Below are 22583 nucleotides of genomic sequence, written 5' to 3' on the forward strand. Positions count from 1 at the left end.
TCCAATTGAATTTAATCGTTAAAAATTTGATTTCGAAGCTTCAAACGATGTTTACGTATTCTGTCAATCTACACTGAAAAAAAGAACATTTCGAAAAACTAAACTCTCCCAATTTGAATTTTTCAACTTTACAAACTGTCAAAATATTAATTTTGGATCTATAGAAACGAAAAATCTTCCGATTTCGATGATTTTTCGAAAAATTTTTTGTTTTTTACAGGAATTGCGACGAAAAAACATGAAAAATTATGTCATTTGAAGATTTTATTTGGTTTCACGTTTTCAAAATTTTTTTCCAATTGAATTTAATCGTTAAAAATTTGATTTCGAAGCTTCAAACGATGTTTACGTATTCTGTCAATCTACACTGAAAAAAAGAACATTTCGAAAAACTAAACTCTCCCAATTTGAATTTTTCAACTTTACAAACTGTCAAAATATTAATTTTGGATCTATAGAAACGAAAAATCTTCCGATTTCGATGATTTTTCGAAAAATTTTTTGTTTTTTACAGGAATTGCGACGAAAAAACATGAAAAATTATGTCATTTGAAGATTTTATTTGGTTTCACGTTTTCAAAATTTTTTTCCAATTGAATTTAATCGTTAAAAATTTGATTTCGAAGCTTCAAACGATGTTTACGTATTCTGTCAATCTACACTGAAAAAAAGAACATTTCGAAAAACTAAACTCTCCCAATTTGAATTTTTCAACTTTACAAACTGTCAAAATATTAATTTTGGATCTATAGAAACGAAAAATCTTCCGATTTCGATGATTTTTCGAAAAATTTTTTGTTTTTTACAGGAATTGCGACGAAAAAACATGAAAAATTATGTCATTTGAAGATTTTATTTGGTTTCACGTTTTCAAAATTTTTTTCCTATTGAATTTAATCGTTAAAAATTTGATTTCGAAGCTTCAAACGATGTTTACGTATTCTGTCAATCTACACTGAAAAAAAGAACATTTCGAAAACTAAACTCTCCCAATTTGAATTTTTCAACTTTACAAACTGTCAAAATATTAATTTTGGATCTATAGAAACGAAAAATCTTCCGATTTCGATGATTTTTCGAAAAAATTTTTGTTTTTTACAAAATTTGCGACGAAAAAACATGAAAAATTATGTCATTTGAAGATTTTATTTGGTTTCACGTTTTCAAAATTTTTTTCCAATTGAATTTAATCGTTAAAAATTTGATTTCGAAGCTTCAAACGATGTTTACGTATTCTGTCAATCTACACTGAAAAAAAGAACATTTCGAAAAACTAAACTCTCCCAATTTGAATTTTTCAACTTTACAAACTGTCAAAATATTAATTTTGGATCTATAGAAACGAAAAATCTTCCGATTTCGATGATTTTTCGAAAAATTTTTTGTTTTTTACAGGAATTGCGACGAAAAAACATGAAAAATTATGTCATTTGAAGATTTTATTTGGTTTCACGTTTTCAAAATTTTTTTCCAATTGAATTTAATCGTTAAAAATTTGATTTCGAAGCTTCAAACGATGTTTACGTATTCTGTCAATCTACACTGAAAAAAAGAACATTTCGAAAAACTAAACTCTCCCAATTTGAATTTTTCAACTTTACAAACTGTCAAAATATTAATTTTGGATCTATAGAAACGAAAAATCTTCCGATTTCGATGATTTTTCGAAAAATTTTTTGTTTTTTACAGGAATTGCGACGAAAAAACATGAAAAATTATGTCATTTGAAGATTTTATTTGGTTTCACGTTTTCAAAATTTTTTTCCAATTGAATTTAATCGTTAAAAATTTGATTTCGAAGCTTCAAACGATGTTTACGTATTCTGTCAATCTACACTGAAAAAAAGAACATTTCGAAAAACTAAACTCTCCCAATTTGAATTTTTCAACTTTACAAACTGTCAAAATATTAATTTTGGATCTATAGAAACGAAAAATCTTCCGATTTCGATGATTTTTCGAAAAATTTTTTGTTTTTTACAGGAATTGCGACGAAAAAACATGAAAAATTATGTCATTTGAAGATTTTATTTGGTTTCACGTTTTCAAAATTTTTTTCCAATTGAATTTAATCGTTAAAAATTTGATTTCGAAGCTTCAAACGATGTTTACGTATTCTGTCAATCTACACTGAAAAAAAGAACATTTCGAAAAACTAAACTCTCCCAATTTGAATTTTTCAACTTTACAAACTGTCAAAATATTAATTTTGGATCTATAGAAACGAAAAATCTTCCGATTTCGATGATTTTTCGAAAAATTTTTTGTTTTTTACAGGAATTGCGACGAAAAAACATGAAAAATTATGTCATTTGAAGATTTTATTTGGTTTCACGTTTTCAAAATTTTTTTCCAATTGAATTTAATCGTTAAAAATTTGATTTCGAAGCTTCAAACGATGTTTACGTATTCTGTCAATCTACACTGAAAAAAAGAACATTTCGAAAAACTAAACTCTCCCAATTTGAATTTTTCAACTTTACAAACTGTCAAAATATTAATTTTGAATCTATAGAAACGAAAAATCTTCCGATTTCGATGATTTTTCGAAAAATTTTTTGTTTTTTACAGGAATTGCGACGAAAAAACATGAAAAATTATGTCATTTGAAGATTTTATTTGGTTTCACGTTTTCAAAATTTTTTTCCTATTGAATTTAATCGTTAAAAATTTGATTTCGAAGCTTCAAACGATGTTTAGTATTCTGTCAATCTACACTGAAAAAAAGAACATTTCGAAAACTAAACTCTCCCAATTTGAATTTTTCAACTTTACAAACTGTCAAAATATTAATTTTGGATCTATAGAAACGAAAAATCTTCCGATTTCGATGATTTTTCGAAAAAATTTTTGTTTTTTACAAAATTTGCGACGAAAAAACATGAAAAATTATGTCATTTGAAGATTTTATTTGGTTTCACGTTTTCAAAATTTTTTTCCAATTGAATTTAATCGTTAAAAATTTGATTTCGAAGCTTCAAACGATGTTTACGTATTCTGTCAATCTACACTGAAAAAAAGAACATTTCGAAAAACTAAACTCTCCCAATTTGAATTTTTCAACTTTACAAACTGTCAAAATATTAATTTTGGATCTATAGAAACGAAAAATCTTCCGATTTCGATGATTTTTCGAAAAATTTTTTGTTTTTTACAGGAATTGCGACGAAAAAACATGAAAAATTATGTCATTTGAAGATTTTATTTGGTTTCACGTTTTCAAAATTTTTTTCCTATTGAATTTAATCGTTAAAAATTTGATTTCGAAGCTTCAAACGATGTTTACGTATTCTGTCAATCTACACTGAAAAAAAGAACATTTCGAAAACTAAACTCTCCCAATTTGAATTTTTCAACTTTACAAACTGTCAAAATATTAATTTTGGATCTATAGAAACGAAAAATCTTCCGATTTCGATGATTTTTCGAAAAAATTTTTGTTTTTTACAAAATTTGCGACGAAAAAACATGAAAAATTATGTCATTTGAAGATTTTATTTGGTTTCACGTTTTCAAAATTTTTTTCCAATTGAATTTAATCGTTAAAAATTTGATTTCGAAGCTTCAAACGATGTTTACGTATTCTGTCAATCTACACTGAAAAAAAGAACATTTCGAAAAACTAAACTCTCCCAATTTGAATTTTTCAACTTTACAAACTGTCAAAATATTAATTTTGGATCTATAGAAACGAAAAATCTTCCGATTTCGATGATTTTTCGAAAAATTTTTTGTTTTTTACAGGAATTGCGACGAAAAAACATGAAAAATTATGTCATTTGAAGATTTTATTTGGTTTCACGTTTTCAAAATTTTTTTCCTATTGAATTTAATCGTTAAAAATTTGATTTCGAAGCTTCAAACGATGTTTACGTATTCTGTCAATCTACACTGAAAAAAAGAACATTTCGAAAACTAAACTCTCCCAATTTGAATTTTTCAACTTTACAAACTGTCAAAATATTAATTTTGGATCTATAGAAACGAAAAATCTTCCGATTTCGATGATTTTTCGAAAAATTTTTTGCTTTTTACAAAATTTGCGACGAAAAAACATGAAAAATTATGTCATTTGAAGATTTTATTTGGTTTCACGTTTTCAAAATTTTAATTAATTGAATTTAATCGTTAAAAATTTGATTTCGAAGCTTCAAACGATGTTTACGTATTCCGTTAATCTACACTGAAAAAAAAAGAACATCTCCCACTCTGAATTCTTTAACATTACACGCTGTCAAGACATTTTTTGATGGTGAAAATTTTCAGTTTTTCCACTGTCTCTTCTCTTTTTCACTCAGTTACCGTTACCCGTTTTCTCCCATCTCTATGAATTTAACTAACTACCCAAAGCGTAATGTTAGCGCCAGCCGACAACATCGCAACGAAACCATTTTACGAGGGGTCATACAAAAATTATATATTAAGGAAAGGATAGTTCGGATTGTTGCTGTTGAAAAAAAGGTTTTGCATAAAAGTTTTCTTTTCAAAAACGATAAAAAAATTGCAAAATTGAAAAAAAACTCATCAAAAGACAATTAAAAAATCTCCAAACTTACCTATCTTCCAATATGATACTCTCATACTGATCCGCCAAACTTTGATCGATTCCCAGCAACTCTTGAGCGTAAGGACCTGAACAAGGACATCCCGCTCTAGCTTGTATACCGAAAACGTCATTCAATACCGCACAAACGAAATTGTGATGAAGAAAACTTCCTCTAGGATGTCGAACCATAAAAGAAAAAATCGGTATTCTCTTTATATTGGGAGAATTGTTTCCTAGAAGAATCAATTCCGGGATGGTTCTAATATGTTGCAGCATTTGTCTGTAAAAAAATCTCGTCTGAAATATTTTTTTCCCGTCGGAATACAATTTGTAGGAAAACGGAAGGGAAAAAGGTCAAAGCGAACCGTTTAATCCTTCCTCATCTGGACCGTGCTGTTGGTTTCGTCAAAAGAAGGTCCAAGCTCGACGAAACATCGTCCTCAGACTATCAACCATCAGAATTAACGAAAATTCGACGAGAAGTCTCTGGAAACGACGAACGAGACCTCGAAGGAGTTGGAGGATTACAACAGGCGTCCAAGGTAGAGAAAACGCAAAGACCGCCACTAATATTGAAGATACCAGATATTAGATACTCTATTGAATCAAAAAAAGTGAAAAGTCGTTAACAAATAACACTTATTCGACGATATATAAAGATCGAAACCCACTGGCAACACGCCACGCCACTTAAATTCAATTGTTTGCGTATACACACACACGCCACGCCGCGCCATCTCACGCAGGACGACACAAAACTCTCGGATTTAACCGACGCGTGTTACGAAAGGTTAGTTAGTCTCGTTGGTTATGTTATTCTTCTTTTTTTTTATGTAACTTTTGGATTGGAATTGGAAAAGGAAAATCGATGGGAATTTGAAAACAAACAAAAAATTAGTAAACGTTCAGAATGTTTAGATTTTACTTACTTAACAATTTTATCTTGTCTTTGAATGATATTGGCTACGGAAACGGTATCTTTTAATTGCATCACCAGACCTGCGCGGATCGATTCAACAATCGCGGCGCAGTTGCCGTCTTCTTGCAGATCGAAATTCTGTAATTATGAAAATCGAGATGATCAAATATTTCCTCGGTTATGTGCGGGATTTTAACGGAAAACGAAGGAGACAACATTAAAAATCGAAGCCGGAGAAAGATAACGAAGAAAATGATACAGACGAAAATAAAATCGAAGAAGAAAACAACGAACCCGATACGTTGTATTCCGAATGATTCAAATATAGTTCGGAGGTTATCGACAAGTATGAGAATCGTATCTCCAAGGAGGTTTTCCCGCGGGATAAGTTGAAATAAGGACAAAGGGCCAATTACTTGCAGTCCTTTCTATGGTTTAATAGTCAAGGAACAAATTAGAAGATTCCCGCCGCGGGAGAAGGTTTATTGGTGAGAAAATTTTGTATAAAACAGGTGTAATTGTGAATAGTGTTCAACAACGAGATAATTTAAACTAATTTTAACATCGATTTTTTCAAAAAGATGAAAAATATGACAAGTATTGAATGGATTGAAACAATAAAGCAACATAATAATTAACTACGAGAGTTGTCACGAATTATATTTCGAATTGGTTTAACCTACCATCGTATCTACCAGATTTGGTTACCAGCAACTTTTTTATGTTTCCTAACCTTAAAGTTAGACTTGCTGGAAAGAGATTTACATCAGACGGAGACGTTATCGTATATGTTAAGGCTTATTTTGAGGAAAAAGATGGTAAATATTATTCGAAAGGGTTAAAAACGTTATATTAAGAAATAGAAAATGAAATGGAGGATGAAGGCACAAAGGCTGTAATGGAAGACTGAAGAAAACCATAAAAAAGGAAATGACACAAAAAAATTATAGAACGGATCCTGAGATTTGGTGCAGACAAACAGAAAAGTTCAAAAAATACGTAAATTAATAAAAGGAGGAGCTGAAACGAAAATAAAATTGAATATTTCGAGAATTTTAAAGTAAATTGTGGAAAAAAATGAACAGAATCGATTAACCTCCAAAAAATCATAAAGTAACATGCGAAAATAATGAAGATACATAAGACGAAATCGAAGAAAAAAACAAAAGAGTCAAAAAAGAAGCAAAAATGTAATGGAAGACTGAGGAAAACCATAAAAAAGGAAATGACATAAAAAAATTATAGAACGGATCCTGAGATTTGGTGCAGACAAAGAGAAAAGTTCAAAAAATACGTAAATTAGTAAAAGAAGGAGCTGAAACGAAAATAAAATTAAATATTTCGAGAATTTTAAAGTAAATTGTGGAAAAAAATGAACAGAATCGATTAACCTCCAAAAAATCATAAAGTAACATGCGAAAATAATGAAGATACATAAGACGAAATCGAAGAAAAAAACAAATGAGTCGGATAAGAAGCAAAAATGTAGTGGAAGACTAAAGAAAACCATAAAAAAGGAAATGACACAAAAAAATTAGAGATCGGATCCTGAGATTTGATATAGACAAAGAAAAAAGTTCCAAAAATACGTAAATTAGTAAAAGAAGGAGCTGAAACGAAAATAAAATTGAATATTTCGAGAATTTTAAAGTAAATTGTGGAAAAAATGAACAAAATCGATTAACCTCCAAAAAATCATAAAGTAACATGCGAAAATAATGAAGATACATAAGACGAAATCGAAGAAAAAAACAAAAGAGTCAAAAAAGAAGCAAAAATGTAATGGAAGACTGAGGAAAACCATAAAAAAGGAAATGACACAAAAAAATTACAGAACGGATCCTGAGATTTGGTGCAGACAAAGAGAAAAGTTCAAAAAATACGTAAATTAGTAAAAGAAGGAGCTGAAACGAACATAAAATTGAATATTTCCAGAATTTTAAAGTAAATTGGTAAAAAAATGAAAAGAATCGATTAACCTCCAAAAAATGATAAAGTAACAAGCGAAAATAATGAAGATACATAAGACGAAATCGAAGAAAAAAACAAATGAGTCGAAAAAGAAGCAAAAATGTAGTGGAAGACTTAAGAAAACCCATAAAAAAGGAAATGACACAAAAAAATTATAGAACGGATCCTGAGATTTGATATAGACAAAGAAAAAAGTTCCAAAAATACGTAAATTAGTAAAAGAAGGAGCTGAAACGAAAATAAAATTAAAAATTTCGAGAATTTTAAAGTAAATTATGGAAAAAAATGAACAGAATCGATTAACCTCCAAAAAATGATAAAGTAACAAGCGAAAATAATGAAGATACATAAGACGAAATCGAAGAAAAAAACAAAAGAGTCGAAAAAGAAGCAAAAATGTAATGGAAGACTAAAGAAAACCATAAAAAAGGAAATGACACAAAAAAATTAGAGATCGGATCCTGAGATTTGATATAGACAAAGAAAAAAGTTCAAAAAATACGTAAATTAGTAAAAGAAGAAGCTGAAACGAAAATAAAATTAAAAATTTCGAGAATTTTAAAGTAAATTATGGAAAAAAATGAACAGAATCGATTAACCTCCAAAAAATGATAAAGTAACAAGCGAAAATAATGAAGATACATAAGACGAAATCGAAGAAAAAAACAAAAGAGTCAAAAAAGAAGCAAAAATGTAATGGAAGACTGAGGAAAACCATAAAAAAGGAAATGACATAAAAAAATTATAGAACGGATCCTGAGATTTGGTGCAGACAAAGAGAAAAGTTCAAAAAATACGTAAATTAGTAAAAGAAGGAGCCGAAACGAAAATAAAATTAAAAATTTCGAGAATTTTAAAGTAAATTATGGAAAAAAATGAACAGAATCGATTAACCTCCAAAAAATGATAAAGTAACAAGCGAAAATAATGAAGATACATAAGACGAAATCGAAGAAAAAAACAAAAGAGTCGAAAAAGAAGCAAAAATGTAATGGAAGACTAAAGAAAACCATAAAAAAGGAAATGACACAAAAAAATTAGAGATCGGATCCTGAGATTTGATATAGACAAAGAAAAAAGTTCAAAAAATACGTAAATTAGTAAAAGAAGAAGCTGAAACGAAAATAAAATTAAAAATTTCGAGAATTTTAAAGTAAATTATGGAAAAAAATGAACAGAATCGATTAACCTCCAAAAAATGATAAAGTAACAAGCGAAAATAATGAAGATACATAAGACGAAATCGAAGAAAAAAACAAAAGAGTCGAAAAAGAAGCAAAAATGTAATGGAAGACTGAGGAAAACCATAAAAAAGGAAATGACACAAAAAAATTATAGAAAGGATCCTGAGATTTGGTGCAGACAAAGAGAAAAGTTCAAAAAATACGTAAATTAGTAAAAGAAGGAGCTGAAACGAAAATAAAATTGAATATTTCGAGAATTTTAAAGTAAATTGTGGAAAAAAATGAACAGAATCGATTAACCTCCAAAAAATCATAAAGTAACATGCGAAAATAATGAAGATACATAAGACGAAATCGAAGAAAAAAACAAAAGAGTCAAAAAAGAAGCAAAAATGTAATGGAAGACTGAGGAAAACCATAAAAAAGGAAATGACATAAAAAAATTATAGAACGGATCCTGAGATTTGGTGCAGACAAAGAGAAAAGTTCAAAAAATACGTAAATTAGTAAAAGAAGGAGCTGAAACGAAAATAAAATTAAAAATTTCGAGAATTTTAAAGTAAATTATGGAAAAAAATGAACAGAATCGATTAACCTCCAAAAAATGATAAAGTAACAAGCGAAAATAATGAAGATACATAAGACGAAATCGAAGAAAAAAACAAAAGAGTCGAAAAAGAAGCAAAAATGTAATGGAAGACTGAGGAAAACCATAAAAAAGGAAATGACACAAAAAAATTATAGAAAGGATCCTGAGATTTGGTGCAGACAAAGAGAAAAGTTCAAAAAATACGTAAATTAGTAAAAGAAGGAGCTGAAACGAAAATAAAATTGAATATTTCGAGAATTTTAAAGTAAATTGTGGAAAAAAATGAACAGAATCGATTAACCTCCAAAAAATCATAAAGTAACATGCGAAAATAATGAAGATACATAAGACGAAATCGAAGAAAAAAACAAAAGAGTCGAAAAAGAAGCAAAAATGTAATGGAAGACTAAAGAAAACCATAAAAAAGGAAATGACACAAAAAAATTATAGAAAGGATCCTGAGATTTGGTGCAGACAAAGAGAAAAGTTCAAAAAATACGTAAATTAGTAAAAGAAGGAGCTGAAACGAAAATAAAATTGAATATTTCGAGAATTTTAAAGTAAATTGTGGAAAAAAATGAACAGAATCGATTAACCTCCAAAAAATCATAAAGTAACATGCGAAAATAATGAAGATACATAAGACGAAATCGAAGAAAAAAACAAAAGAGTCGAAAAAGAAGCAAAAATGTAATGGAAGACTAAAGAAAACCATAAAAAAGGAAATGACACAAAAAAATTATAGAAAGGATCCTGAGATTTGGTGCAGACAAAGAGAAAAGTTCAAAAAATACGTAAATTAGTAAAAGAAGGAGCTGAAACGAAAATAAAATTGAATATTTCGAGAATTTTAAAGTAAATTGTGGAAAAAAATGAACAGAATCGATTAACCTCCAAAAAATCATAAAGTAACATGCGAAAATAATGAAGATACATAAGACGAAATCGAAGAAAAAAACAAAAGAGTCGAAAAAGAAGCAAAAATGTAATGGAAGACTGAGGAAAACCATAAAAAAGGAAATGACACAAAAAAATTATAGAAAGGATCCTGAGATTTGGTGCAGACAAAGAGAAAAGTTCAAAAAATACGTAAATTAGTAAAAGAAGGAGCTGAAACGAAAATAAAATTGAATATTTCGAGAATTTTAAAGTAAATTGTGGAAAAAAATGAACAGAATCGATTAACCTCCAAAAAATCATAAAGTAACATGCGAAAATAATGAAGATACATAAGACGAAATCGAAGAAAAAAACAAAAGAGTCAAAAAAGAAGCAAAAATGTAATGGAAGACTGAGGAAAACCATAAAAAAGGAAATGACATAAAAAAATTATAGAACGGATCCTGAGATTTGGTGCAGACAAAGAGAAAAGTTCAAAAAATACGTAAATTAGTAAAAGAAGGAGCTGAAACGAAAATAAAATTAAAAATTTCGAGAATTTTAAAGTAAATTATGGAAAAAAATGAACAGAATCGATTAACCTCCAAAAAATGATAAAGTAACAAGCGAAAATAATGAAGATACATAAGACGAAATCGAAGAAAAAAACAAAAGAGTCGAAAAAGAAGCAAAAATGTAATGGAAGACTGAAGAAAACCATAAAAAAGGAAATGACACAAAAAAATTAGAGATCGGATCCTGAGATTTGATATAGACAAAGAAAAAAGTTCCAAAAATACGTAAATTAATAAAAGGAGGAGCTGAAACGAACATAAAATTGAATATTTCCAGAATTTTAAAGTAAATTGTGGAAAAAAAATGAACAGAATCGATTAACCTCCAAAAAATGATAAAGTAACAAGCGAAAATAATGAAGATACATAAGACGAAATCGAAGAAAAAAACAAAAGAGTCGAAAAAGAAGCAAAAATGTAATGGAAGACTAAAGAAAACCATAAAAAAGGAAATGACACAAAAAAATTAGAGATCGGATCGTGAGATTTGATATAGACAAAGAAAAAAGTTCCAAAAATACGTAAATTAGTAAAAGAAGGAGCTGAAACGAAAATAAAATTGAATATTTCGAGAATTTTAAAGTAAATTGTGGAAAAAAAATGAACAGAATCGATTAACCTCCAAAAAATGATAAAGTAACAAGCGAAAATAATGAAGATACATAAGACGAAATCGAAGAAAAAAACAAAAGAGTCGAAAAAGAAGCAAAAATGTAATGGAAGACTAAAGAAAACCATAAAAAAGGAAATGACACAAAAAAATTAGAGATCGGATCGTGAGATTTGATATAGACAAAGAAAAAAGTTCCAAAAATACGTAAATTAGTAAAAGAAGGAGCTGAAACGAAAATAAAATTGAATATTTCGAGAATTTTAAAGTAAATTGTGGAAAAAAAATGAACAGAATCGATTAACCTCCAAAAAATGATAAAGTAACAAGCGAAAATAATGAAGATACATAAGACGAAATCGAAGAAAAAAACAAAAGAGTCGAAAAAGAAGCAAAAATGTAATGGAAGACTAAAGAAAACCATAAAAAAGGAAATGACACAAAAAAATTAGAGATCGGATCCTGAGATTTGATATAGACAAAGAAAAAAGTTCCAAAAATACGTAAATTAGTAAAAGAAGGAGCTGAAACGAAAATAAAATTGAATATTTCGAGAATTTTAAAGTAAATTGTGGAAAAAAAATGAACAGAATCGATTAACCTCCAAAAAATGATAAAGTAACAAGCGAAAATAATGAAGATACATAAGACGAAATCGAAGAAAAAAACAAATGAATCAAAAAAGAAGCAAAAAACTTTCTAAAAGTTATTAAAAATTATTTTTTTTTTTTTCGATAAATCACTTACCTTGTCATGATCATTCGAAACGAAGAAACCATCAGGTTCGCAAGTATTTAACCTTCGAAATATCGATTTTTTGGCAACTAGTATACCTGAAAAAAATACGATAATCCCCACTATAGAATATTATCCCTTATAATCATTATTTACCGGGAGTTTGGACTCCTCCAACGAACTTATGTCCCGAAAAGTATACGGCGTCTTTAAAAGCGGAAGAAGAGTTAGTTTCCTCGACTCCCGGAATAATTGGATTCATATCTATGAGTAAACAAGGAGCGCCAACGTTGAAATCCCAAAAGGACAAAGCTCCGTATTGATGTAGAAGAATTGTACAAGCGATATCGTCCACTACGAGACCTAAACGAACAAAAAAAAAATAAAATAAAACCGATCGTTAGCGTGTGAAGTTATATATGGAAAATTTGGAAATCACCTGTTACGCTCGATGCTAAAGAAAAACATCCTATCATCTGCCTCCCGCAATTCTGATAGAATTTCAGTTGATTTTCTAATTCCGCCAAATCTAGTAAACCTTCTTTCGTTTCCCCTATTCGCACCAACTACAACACAAATGATTAAATCTGATTTATCGCGTGTAAACATGGCCAAAAACTGCTCCGAATCATCAACAAGTTGTTGTTTTTGATCGACCCACAGTTTTCTAGTGGTCAAATGTTCAAGGCGTCATCTATCTCACGCCGTTTCAATTTACGATTAGATATGACCGATTTGTGGATCTTTTTGTTGTTTCCACCTCAATTGGACGACCAGTATTGAGTAAATCGATTACAATCGATGGAGTAGTACACTTTCGAAGCCATTATTCAGCTTATACAGTATTTTTTTCATCGATAACTTCATTTAAATGACTGTCACTTTTTTATGACTAATCGAAATGTCATGCGTCAACACGCCATCTTGTTTAATTCGTTTCCGTCAGAAGCTTTTGACAGTTGTTTACATTTTACGAATTTCGTTGAGCTACACGAGTTTCAAAACAATTTTATATGGAAACAGACAACATATAAACGACAATAATATATTCGAAAAAATCCCTGTACTTCTTGTTCTACTTAAAAACATAATTTCCAAGCAGTAAATTTTTAAAATTTAGTATAAATACCGTTGCCAAAAAATTATAATAAATTCAAAATGCGCGTTCGCAATTTTTGAACATTTAGAAATGTTTCATAAATTAATTTTATTGAGTTGTTTGTTATCTAAATACAAATTGGTATTATTTTTAATAAACGCATTCGTAAAATTGTTATTAGGTTGACCTCTGACGTTTCTATCTTCTTTTGACGTTTCCATGTTGACATTTGACGTTTCTATGTTGACGTTTAAGGTTTCCATTATGAAATTACGTATTAATAAATAAATTTAATGATTTTCAACAACGTTGCCGAACTGTGTAGTACAGTGCAGTACTACAGTATCCTATGTTAATAATATCTAACAAATTTATCTAGTTCTAGATCTCGTACGTTTGTTTTTCGATCAAGTAATTTTGAGAGGTGATAAAAACGGAATCTATTAATAGTCTAGACGCGCTACTCGAATTTGGCAACGTCGGATATCGTTCCTGCGAAAACATCAATAATCACGTTTCTTTACTTGACCAGACAATTTTTTCTGACCCAAATTCGAAGTTGAATCTCGTATTAACAACATTTTATATTTAGTAGTGTTGAGTTAATTAAATATTTATCACTAATTTAAAATATTGATTGCGGAGTGAATTGGAAAGGTCAAGTAGATTTCGTATTTACTTATATAATCGATTTTTTTTTGTTATTTATTAAATTTGGAAAATAACGTTTATTGCAATCATTTTATCGAGAAGGAATTTTTCTAATGATTTTATCAACTACGTAAAAGTTTTACTGTCGGTAATTCAGTCAAGTACCTTATAAACAAAAATATTAATTTAGCAAAAACATCGTAAAATTCCACATGACATTTGATTTATCGTTAATATTATTGGAAAATATTATAACGGCTCGAAACAACTAGGATCACAACTGGCGATTAAATTATATAAAAAGTAATGTACACTGAAAAAAAGGTTGTTTCAAATAAAAATATTCCGTTTAACGATACGATGAATTTTCTTGCCTAACTCTTTTAATTTTTCAAGGCGATACCAAACGAGTTTAGATCCTTTGATTATCTACTGGGTGTTTAGCCACGAGACTCCAATTCCATTTCTTTCGATCCAATTTACTCAATGTTGAATTTTTATCAGTCTTTGTACTTTCGTGAGATAATTCCTCGTAGTATTCCGAGTTTTGGTACCCCATATGTGATGATTGGTCTCATACATCCACCGTCAAAGGTACAACATGTAGAAGAAGATGTCAAATTTTGAAATATCGAACGAACATGTTGTCGAATAGTAATAAAAGAAAAAAACAAATAAAGTATTTACCTTCGATCCAATTTTTTGCCATAAATGAATATTATCGTAATGTTCTGTCGATCCGGTGAACACGACGGGGGATTCCCGCAAATCTAACGCCGTAATTAGTTTTTCTAAAGCGTCCGAACAACCGTGGCCGGAAAATATGACTGCGTCTTCTTCGGATGCATTAACAGCGTTTCTAATTATGTCCCTAGCTTCTTGTCTGAAGGAAAAAACGGAAAACGAAATTTTGGTAAATGATCGAACATCAACGATTGTTAAATAGTGATTTTTAAGCTTTTACAAATGTTGTGTGAACAAAAATTGGTTTCTCGCAATTTTATGTGAACAACAATCAGTTTCTTCCAATTTTATGTGAACCGCAACTGGTTTCTACCAATTTAATGTGAACAAAATTGGTTTGTCCCAATTTTATGTGAACAAAACTTCTCTTTTACGACTTTAATGTGAACAAAAATTGGCTCCTACGAAGTTTATGTGAACAAAATTGGTTTCTCACAATTTATGTGAACAACAATTAGGTTCTTCCAATTTTATGTGAACCGCAACTGGTTTCTACCAATTTTATGTGAACAAAATTGGTTTGTCCCAATTTTATGTGAACAAAACTTCTCTTTTACGACTTTAATGTGAACAAAAATTGGCTCCTACGAAGTTTATGTGAACAAAATTGGTTTCTCACAATTTATGTGAACAACAATTAGGTTCTTCCAATTTTATGTGAACCGCAACTGGTTTCTACCAATTTAATGTGAACAAAATTGGTTTGTCCCAATTTTATGTGAACAAAACTTCTCTTTTACGACTTTAATGTGAACAAAAATTGGCTCCTACGAAGTTTATGTGAACAAAATTGGTTTCTCACAATTTATGTGAACAACAATTAAGTTCTTCCAATTTTATGTGAACCGCAACTGGTTTCTACCAATTTAATGTGAACAAAAATGGTTTGTCCCAATTTTATGTGAACAAAACTTCTCTTTTACGAATTTAATGTGAACAAAAATTGGCTCCTACGAAGTTTATGTGAACAAAATTGGTTTCTCACAATTTATGTGAACAACAATTAAGTTCTTCCAATTTTATGTGAACCGCAACTGGTTTCTACCAATTTTATGTGAACAAAATTGGTTTATTCCAATTTTATGTGAACAAAACTTCTCTTTTACGATTTTTATGTGAACAAAATTGGTTTCTTCCAATTTTATGTGAACAGCAACTGGTTTCTACCAATTCTATGTGAACAAACAGTGGGTTTTCCAAGTTTTAAGTGGAAAAGTGGCTTTTATACATTGTTTGTATACAAACTTTAGCTTTTATCAATTTTTTGTGAACAAAAATTGCCCCCTACAAATTTTATGTGAGCAATATTGATTTCTCACAATTTTATGTGAACAACAATTAGTTTCTTCCTATTTTATGTGAACAGCAACTGGTTTCTACCAATTTTATGTGAAAAAACAGTGGGTTTTCCAAGTTTTAAGTGGAAAAAATGGCTTTTATACATTTTTTATGAACAAACATTGGTTTCTACCAACTTTTTGTGAACAAAACTTCGATTTTACGACTTCTATGTGAACAAAAATAGGCCCAAACAACTTTTAAGTAAACAAACTTGGTTTCTACCAATTCTATATGAACAAACAGTGGGTTTTACAAGTTTTAAGTGGAAAATAGTGGCTTTTATACATACTTTGTGAACAAATATTGGTTTTTATCAATTTTTTTGAACAAAACTTCGCTGTTACGACTTTTATGTGAACAAAAATTGGCTCCAACAAAGTTTATGTAACCAAAATTGGTTTTTTCCAATTTTATGTGAAGAAAATTGGTTTCTACCAATTCTATGTGAACAAACAGTGGATTTTCCAAGTTTTAAGTGGAAAAGTGGCTTTTTTACATTGTTTGTAAACAAACTTTAGCTTTTATCAATTTTTTGTGAACAAAACTTGGCTTTTACGAATTCTATGTGAACAAAAATTCGTCCCTGCAAATTTTATGTGACCAAAAGTGGTTTTGTCCAATTTTATGTGAACAAAATTGGTTTCTAAAAATTCTATGTGAACAAACAGTGGGTTTTCCAAGTTTGAAATGGAACAAAGTGGCTTTTATACATTCTTTGTACACAAAAATTGGATTTATCAATTTTTTGTGAACAAAATTTCGCATTTACGACTTTTATGTGAACAAAAATTGGCCCCAACAAATTTTATGTGAACAAAAATTAGTTTCTTCCAACTTTTTGTGAACAAAATGTGGATTTTTCGAAAGAATTCGCATTTGGACAAAAAATCGAATTCCAAATGTGAAGATTTTCGAAAATTTTTTCTCCCGTATCTAGTTCGAACAGAAATGAATTTTAAAAATTTCACTAACCTAAATAATGTCGTTTGTAATGACGATATGCTGGAGGTATAAGGCGTATTTCCGTACGTTGGAAGAACCTCTCTTAAAATATATTCTTCTATAAATTGTAGCGACCTCCCCGAAGCGGCGTAATCACAAAACACCACTGGAACAGAAAAAAAAAGATTGTAATATACAAGGAACATAAAGATTCATCTTTTCTATCATTAATTTTTTATTTATTCATAAGAAACCATGGTATTTGAGGTTGGTTTGGTTTACCAAGTTTGTCATTAATATTAAAAATAACTATTCTAATTTCAGTTTAAATATAATTTTAGCTTAGAATTATAATAAACAGAAGAAGCTATCCCTTAAAATTCAAGTTGATGTTTGATTGAAAATAAGAGGATTAAGTGGTGTTGACTCAAGTATTAATGCAAAGGGCGCAGCTACCGCCATCTATCAACTGTGTTTCAAACTTCCTTATACATAGAAAAATTAAAGAGAACTTTATTTTCTCAACATTTTAATAACATAATTTACAAATTATACAGTATAGGGATAGAATGGATTATAATTTATTATTATTATTATTCCTAAAATATTTCGGTTGGAGTATCCTTGAATAATAGGTAATTAAACATTGAATTCACGAGAAAACAATATGTCTGACATTGTTTTTCAAGTTCGTTCAGTCTTCCGTCCGTCTTATTCTTTTATATATGAAGAACATTTATTTCATCATTTCCGGTTTAATAAAATTTGACAATACAACTTCGAAAGTAATTATACAAATAGATTTGTTTCAGTCAATTTCATAAGAGTGTGTGCTCGTATACGGAAATAATTGTTTGTTTATAGTTAGTTTTATAGCTTCTTCTTTTTTAATGACAAATATCCGTAATTGATCTACTGACTGTCTTCTCTATCCCGTCTCGTTAACCGTTATGTTCTAAGATAATCAAACGAGTGCAACAAGAAAAAAAAGTATGGCTTTATTCAATCAATAGGCAATTGTCAGTTTTTTAATTGGTCTATTCTAGTTTTTTGTTTTTATTTTATCGAATTGAACTCCTATTGAATTGAGTGTTAATTCTAACAAAAAATAGAATATAAAAACAACAACACCGAAATAAAAAATTCCTTCATCAGTCTTTTATCCTTCCGTTTCTAGTATCCAAGTACGAAAATTAAAAACTTGTAATGGAAATATACCAATAAAACGAACGTGTTTATACTAACAAATGATAAAACTCAATAAGACTTAATTTCAATGACGTAGACTGTTTATTCGATATTAATATTTTTGCTTGTAAACTAAAAACTAGCACGAATTTGGTTGGCCTAGGTTTGAATTGCTTTGTTTGTTAAATTTGTTAAAAACAAGTAATAATTATAAATGCGAAGGATATCCTAATACGTGAAATAGGAAGTGGCTACGCGGCCGTCGAATAAGTGTTCAAAATCGATTTTATGGTATGAAAATAATTTTTCATTCAATAAACACGTTTCCATAACGTAGACAAACGAATCAATACAAATAAGGACCAAAAACTGATTGTCTTCTATATGTTTTTTTTTTGGATAGGTTAGGTTAAGTTGGTACAAGATTCATCGTGGTTTAGGCGTTGTCCAGTTCTCCAATAAAAGACAACAGTGTTGCCAATACGACTAAATATGTAAATTAATATTCGTCATTTAAACTAATTGATGCCAATGGAGAAATATGTATTTCTAATGTGTTATTTTCGAATGGTATTCAAAGAAATTTTAAATTTGACACGTAAAAACATGGGATTTTCAACCATACGAGTGACAGTTGACAGTTAAAAATCATTTATAGTTTAGAATCGAATCGTATACTTCTATTGGGACTTCGTTTATAATTATTTATTGTTAAACACGAACAATTCTCGTTTATTTATTTCTTATCTCATATTTTCGAATGGCATTTAAAGAAATTTTACTTTAGACACGTAAAAACATGGGATTTTCAACCATACGAGTGACAGTTGACAGTTAAAAATCATGTATAGTTCAGAATCGAATCGTATACTTCTATTGGGACTTCGTTTATAATTATTTATTGTTAAATACGAACAATTCTCGTTTATTTATTTCTAATCTCATATTTTCGAATGGCATTTAAAGAAATTTTACTTTAGACACGTAAAAACATGGGATTTTCAACCATACGAGTGACAGTTGACAGTTAAAAATCATGTTTAGTTTAGAATCGAATCGTATACTTCTATTGAGACTTCGTTTATAATTATTTATTGTTAAATACGAACAATTCTCGTTTATTTATTTCTAATCTCATATTTTCGAATGGCATTTAAAGAAATTTTACTTTAGACACGTAAAAACATGGGATTTTCAACCATACGAGTGACAGTTGACAGTTAAAAATCATGTTTAGTTTAGAATCGAATCGTATACTTCTATTGGGACTTCGTTTATAATTATTTATTGTTAAATACGAACAATTCTCGTTTATTTATTTCTAATCTCATATTTTCGAATGGCATTTAAAGAAATTTTACTTTAGACACGTAAAAACATGGGATTTTCAACCATACGAGTGACAGTTGACAGTTAAAAATCATGTTTAGTTTAGAATCGAATCGTATACTTCTATTGAGACTTCGTTTATAATTATTTATTGTTAAATACGAACAATTCTCGTTTATTTATATTTATTATACTATAAAATGCTATTAATAATATCTTAAAAAGTAGTATTTTGGCTTTGGCTGGCCAAAATGTTATACATTTGTCTCTGTCCAATAAATGTGTGGAAAAGTAGGTTAAATAATTCAACTATCGTGAATCATGTCTGTTTGTTTGCAAATTCCCACATGGACAGTATTATGTTGTGGTATTATAAGTTAGACACGTGACAAATAAGATATTTTTTTCCTTGATATTATATCTAGCCAAATTATTTATTAAAAGTGATATCGTGGTATACATGCCAACGGAATTTTTCCGTTTCATCAAAAGTCACGTAAATTGTAACATTATTTTCGTAAAAAAAGATAATTTTATGTTTTTTTTTCAGATTTCTTCAATAAATCATCATGGTTTTTGTCGAAAAAGATTACATCCTTTTTAATGACGGATTTAGCATCGAGTGACTTATCCATTTCATTTTATTTTTTATACTGTCAAATGTCATTTGTGACTGATGAAATTTTGCAAATTATACTTGATTTTTTCGAACTAATTTATATTCTAACATAAACATCTGCGAGAGATACGTTTTTTTGTTGTTTGTTGAAGATTACAAACAAAAAAAGTGTACTATTTGTGACATGTGACGTCCATGAATAATATATTATAAAAAAAATATTAACAATCAGTACCGGATTAAGGAACGTAGCAAAACAAAAATTTTGCGCGAGACTCGAAGCATTATTCTTGTATGTGGCCAATCCGGTACTGGATCTGTTATAAATTCAAGTTGAGGCGTGGGCTGGTGAGATGGCAAAAAAAAATTATAACTACGCATTATATAATTATAATTTCAGATTACCAGTTTCTCAATTAGATAAAAAAATTCTATGGATTATAAGGGGAATTTTTTTTTCAACTTTTAACTCCTCTATTGAGTTTATCTCGCAATTTTTTATATGTACTAGCAAATGCTGTTAAAGGTTATTGAACCTAAATTAGTAAAACGTTGGAAGGTGAATGTTGACGCAAACGTTAGACGGATCGTGTAGTACCGGCTTAATGGTCAAATAAAAATTGTTAGAAACTTGTAGAGGTTGAAAGAATGAAAAAATAAAGGTAGGATATAAAAGAAAAAAGCGTAGTAAATGGGAGAAGCTACTTACTTATTGTTATTATTATTATTCCTAAAATATTTGCACTACCTTTAAATAATAGATAATTAAACATCGAATTTATTTTGCAAGAAAACAATATGTCTGGCATTGTTCTTCCAGTTCGTTCAGTCTTCCGTCCGTCTTATTCTTTTATATATAAAAAACATTTATTTCATCATTTCCGGTTTAATAAAATTTGACAATACAACTTCGAAAGTAATTATACATATAGATTTGTTTCAGTCAATTTCATAAGAGTGTATATGGATAGTTTTATAGCTTCTTCTTTTTTATCGACTGTATTTTCTATCCCGTCTGGTTAACCGTTATGTTTATCGAGTTTATTTCGCAATTTTTGATATATATTAGCGAATGTTGTTAAAGGTTATTGAACCTAAATGAGTAAAGCCTTTACTACACGATTCGTTCAGCCAACGTTGGAAACGTTAGACGGATCGTGTGGTGCCGGCTTAATTGTCAAATAAAAATTGTTAGAAACTTGTTAAGTTCAAAAGAATTAGGAACGGAAGGTAGGAGTAGAAAATTTAATCAAAATATTAAGGAATCAGTTATCTAGAGCACTCGGATTTATCATAAGGGATTGTCTCTTACAAATACAAAACCTTTATTTTCTCAACATTTTAATAACATAATTTACAAATTATACAATATAGGGATAGAATGGATTATAATGTATTATTCATAAAATATTTCGGTTGGACTACCTTTAAATAATAGATAATTAAACATCGAATTTATTTTGCAAGAAAACAATATGTCTGACATTGTTCTTCCAGTTCGTTCAGTCTTCCGTCCGTCTTATTCTTTTATATATAAAAAACATTTATTTCATCATTTCCGGTTTAATAAAATTTGACAATACAACTTCGAAAGTAATTATACATATAGATTTGTTTCAGTCAATTTCATAAGAGTGTATATGGTTAGTTTTATAGCTTCTTCTTTTTTATCGACTGTATTTTCTATCCCGTCTGGTTAACCGTTATGTTTATCGAGTTTATTTCGCAATTTTTGATATATATTAGCGAATGTTGTTAAAGGTTATTGAACCTAAATGAGTACAGCCTTTACTACACGATTCGTTCAGCCAACGTTGGAAACGTTAGACGGATCGTGTGGTGCCGGCTTAATTGTCAAATAAAAATTGTTAGAAACTTGTAAAGTTCAAAAGAATTAGGAACGGAAGGTAGGAGTAGAAAATTTATTCAAAATATTAAAAAATCAGTTATCTAGAACACTCCGAAAGCAAAGAATATGCGTGAATTAGATTTTGCTTGATAAAATTTACAAATTGTTGAAGAGATTCGTTGATTACGTAAAGATGTGCTAACAAAATTGTAGTAATTTCAAAAAAACTCATAGATTTCGATACAAAAGGTTTGTTTCCAAATCTAAATTTGCCCGTTTACCCTGAAAATAGGTCGAGAATCGAGAAAATTCAGTTTTTACGTAACATCTAAAAATAACTGAAAACAAGGAAGTAAATTAAAGTACTTAACCGCTTCGCTTGGTCAATAATAAGTTTTCCATACGAAGTTTCCTAGCGTTCTAAATATTAGTTCGATTTCTTTTTATTTTTCCGGATTATTTGTTATTTATTATTTAAAAAACTACTAATACAACTATAGACGATGTTATTTGTCGTTAAATTTTAATATTACTTATAAAAAATAAAACTTGATGAAAGTTTTGTCGTCTAAGGACGTAGAATAATGTTTGTATGAAACTCGTGAGTAAAGTCACGTTTTTTTCACTCGTAGAAATCGATTTTACCGTGAAAAAAGTATTAATTTACTCACTTTTTGCATAAATAACTAGTTTTATTGAAATTAATACATAAATTTATGGAAATAAGATTGTTTTTTGGAAAAAACGGACTATCCCTAGACGAATTTAACAACCAGAATTTTGAGGAACAATAAAATTCGAATTCAGAAACCT

The 22583-nt window shown here is 29.1% G+C and overlaps 1 protein-coding gene across 4 annotated transcripts in view; it reads right to left on the bottom strand.

Moving 5' to 3' along the window:
- The window catches only part of LOC130895375 (uncharacterized), a 72337-nt gene that overhangs the window by 27088 nt on the left and 22666 nt on the right, over nt 1-22583 (bottom strand). For all 4 annotated transcript variants that reach the window (XM_057802613.1, XM_057802615.1, XM_057802614.1 and 1 more), the window contains exons 2-8: nt 16816-16951; nt 14446-14641; nt 12448-12574; nt 12165-12371; nt 12021-12106; nt 5476-5603; nt 4557-4826 (exon numbers count right to left, since the gene is read on the bottom strand). In XM_057802613.1, coding sequence (XP_057658596.1) covers nt 4557-4826; nt 5476-5603; nt 12021-12106; nt 12165-12371; nt 12448-12574; nt 14446-14641; nt 16816-16951 — 1150 coding nt within the window. The remainder of the gene's footprint in view (nt 1-4556; nt 4827-5475; nt 5604-12020; nt 12107-12164; nt 12372-12447; nt 12575-14445; nt 14642-16815; nt 16952-22583) is intronic.

Source organism: Diorhabda carinulata, chromosome 6, assembly GCF_026250575.1.
Source record: "Diorhabda carinulata isolate Delta chromosome 6, icDioCari1.1, whole genome shotgun sequence".
NCBI classification, from domain to species: Eukaryota; Metazoa; Arthropoda; class Insecta; order Coleoptera; family Chrysomelidae; genus Diorhabda; species Diorhabda carinulata.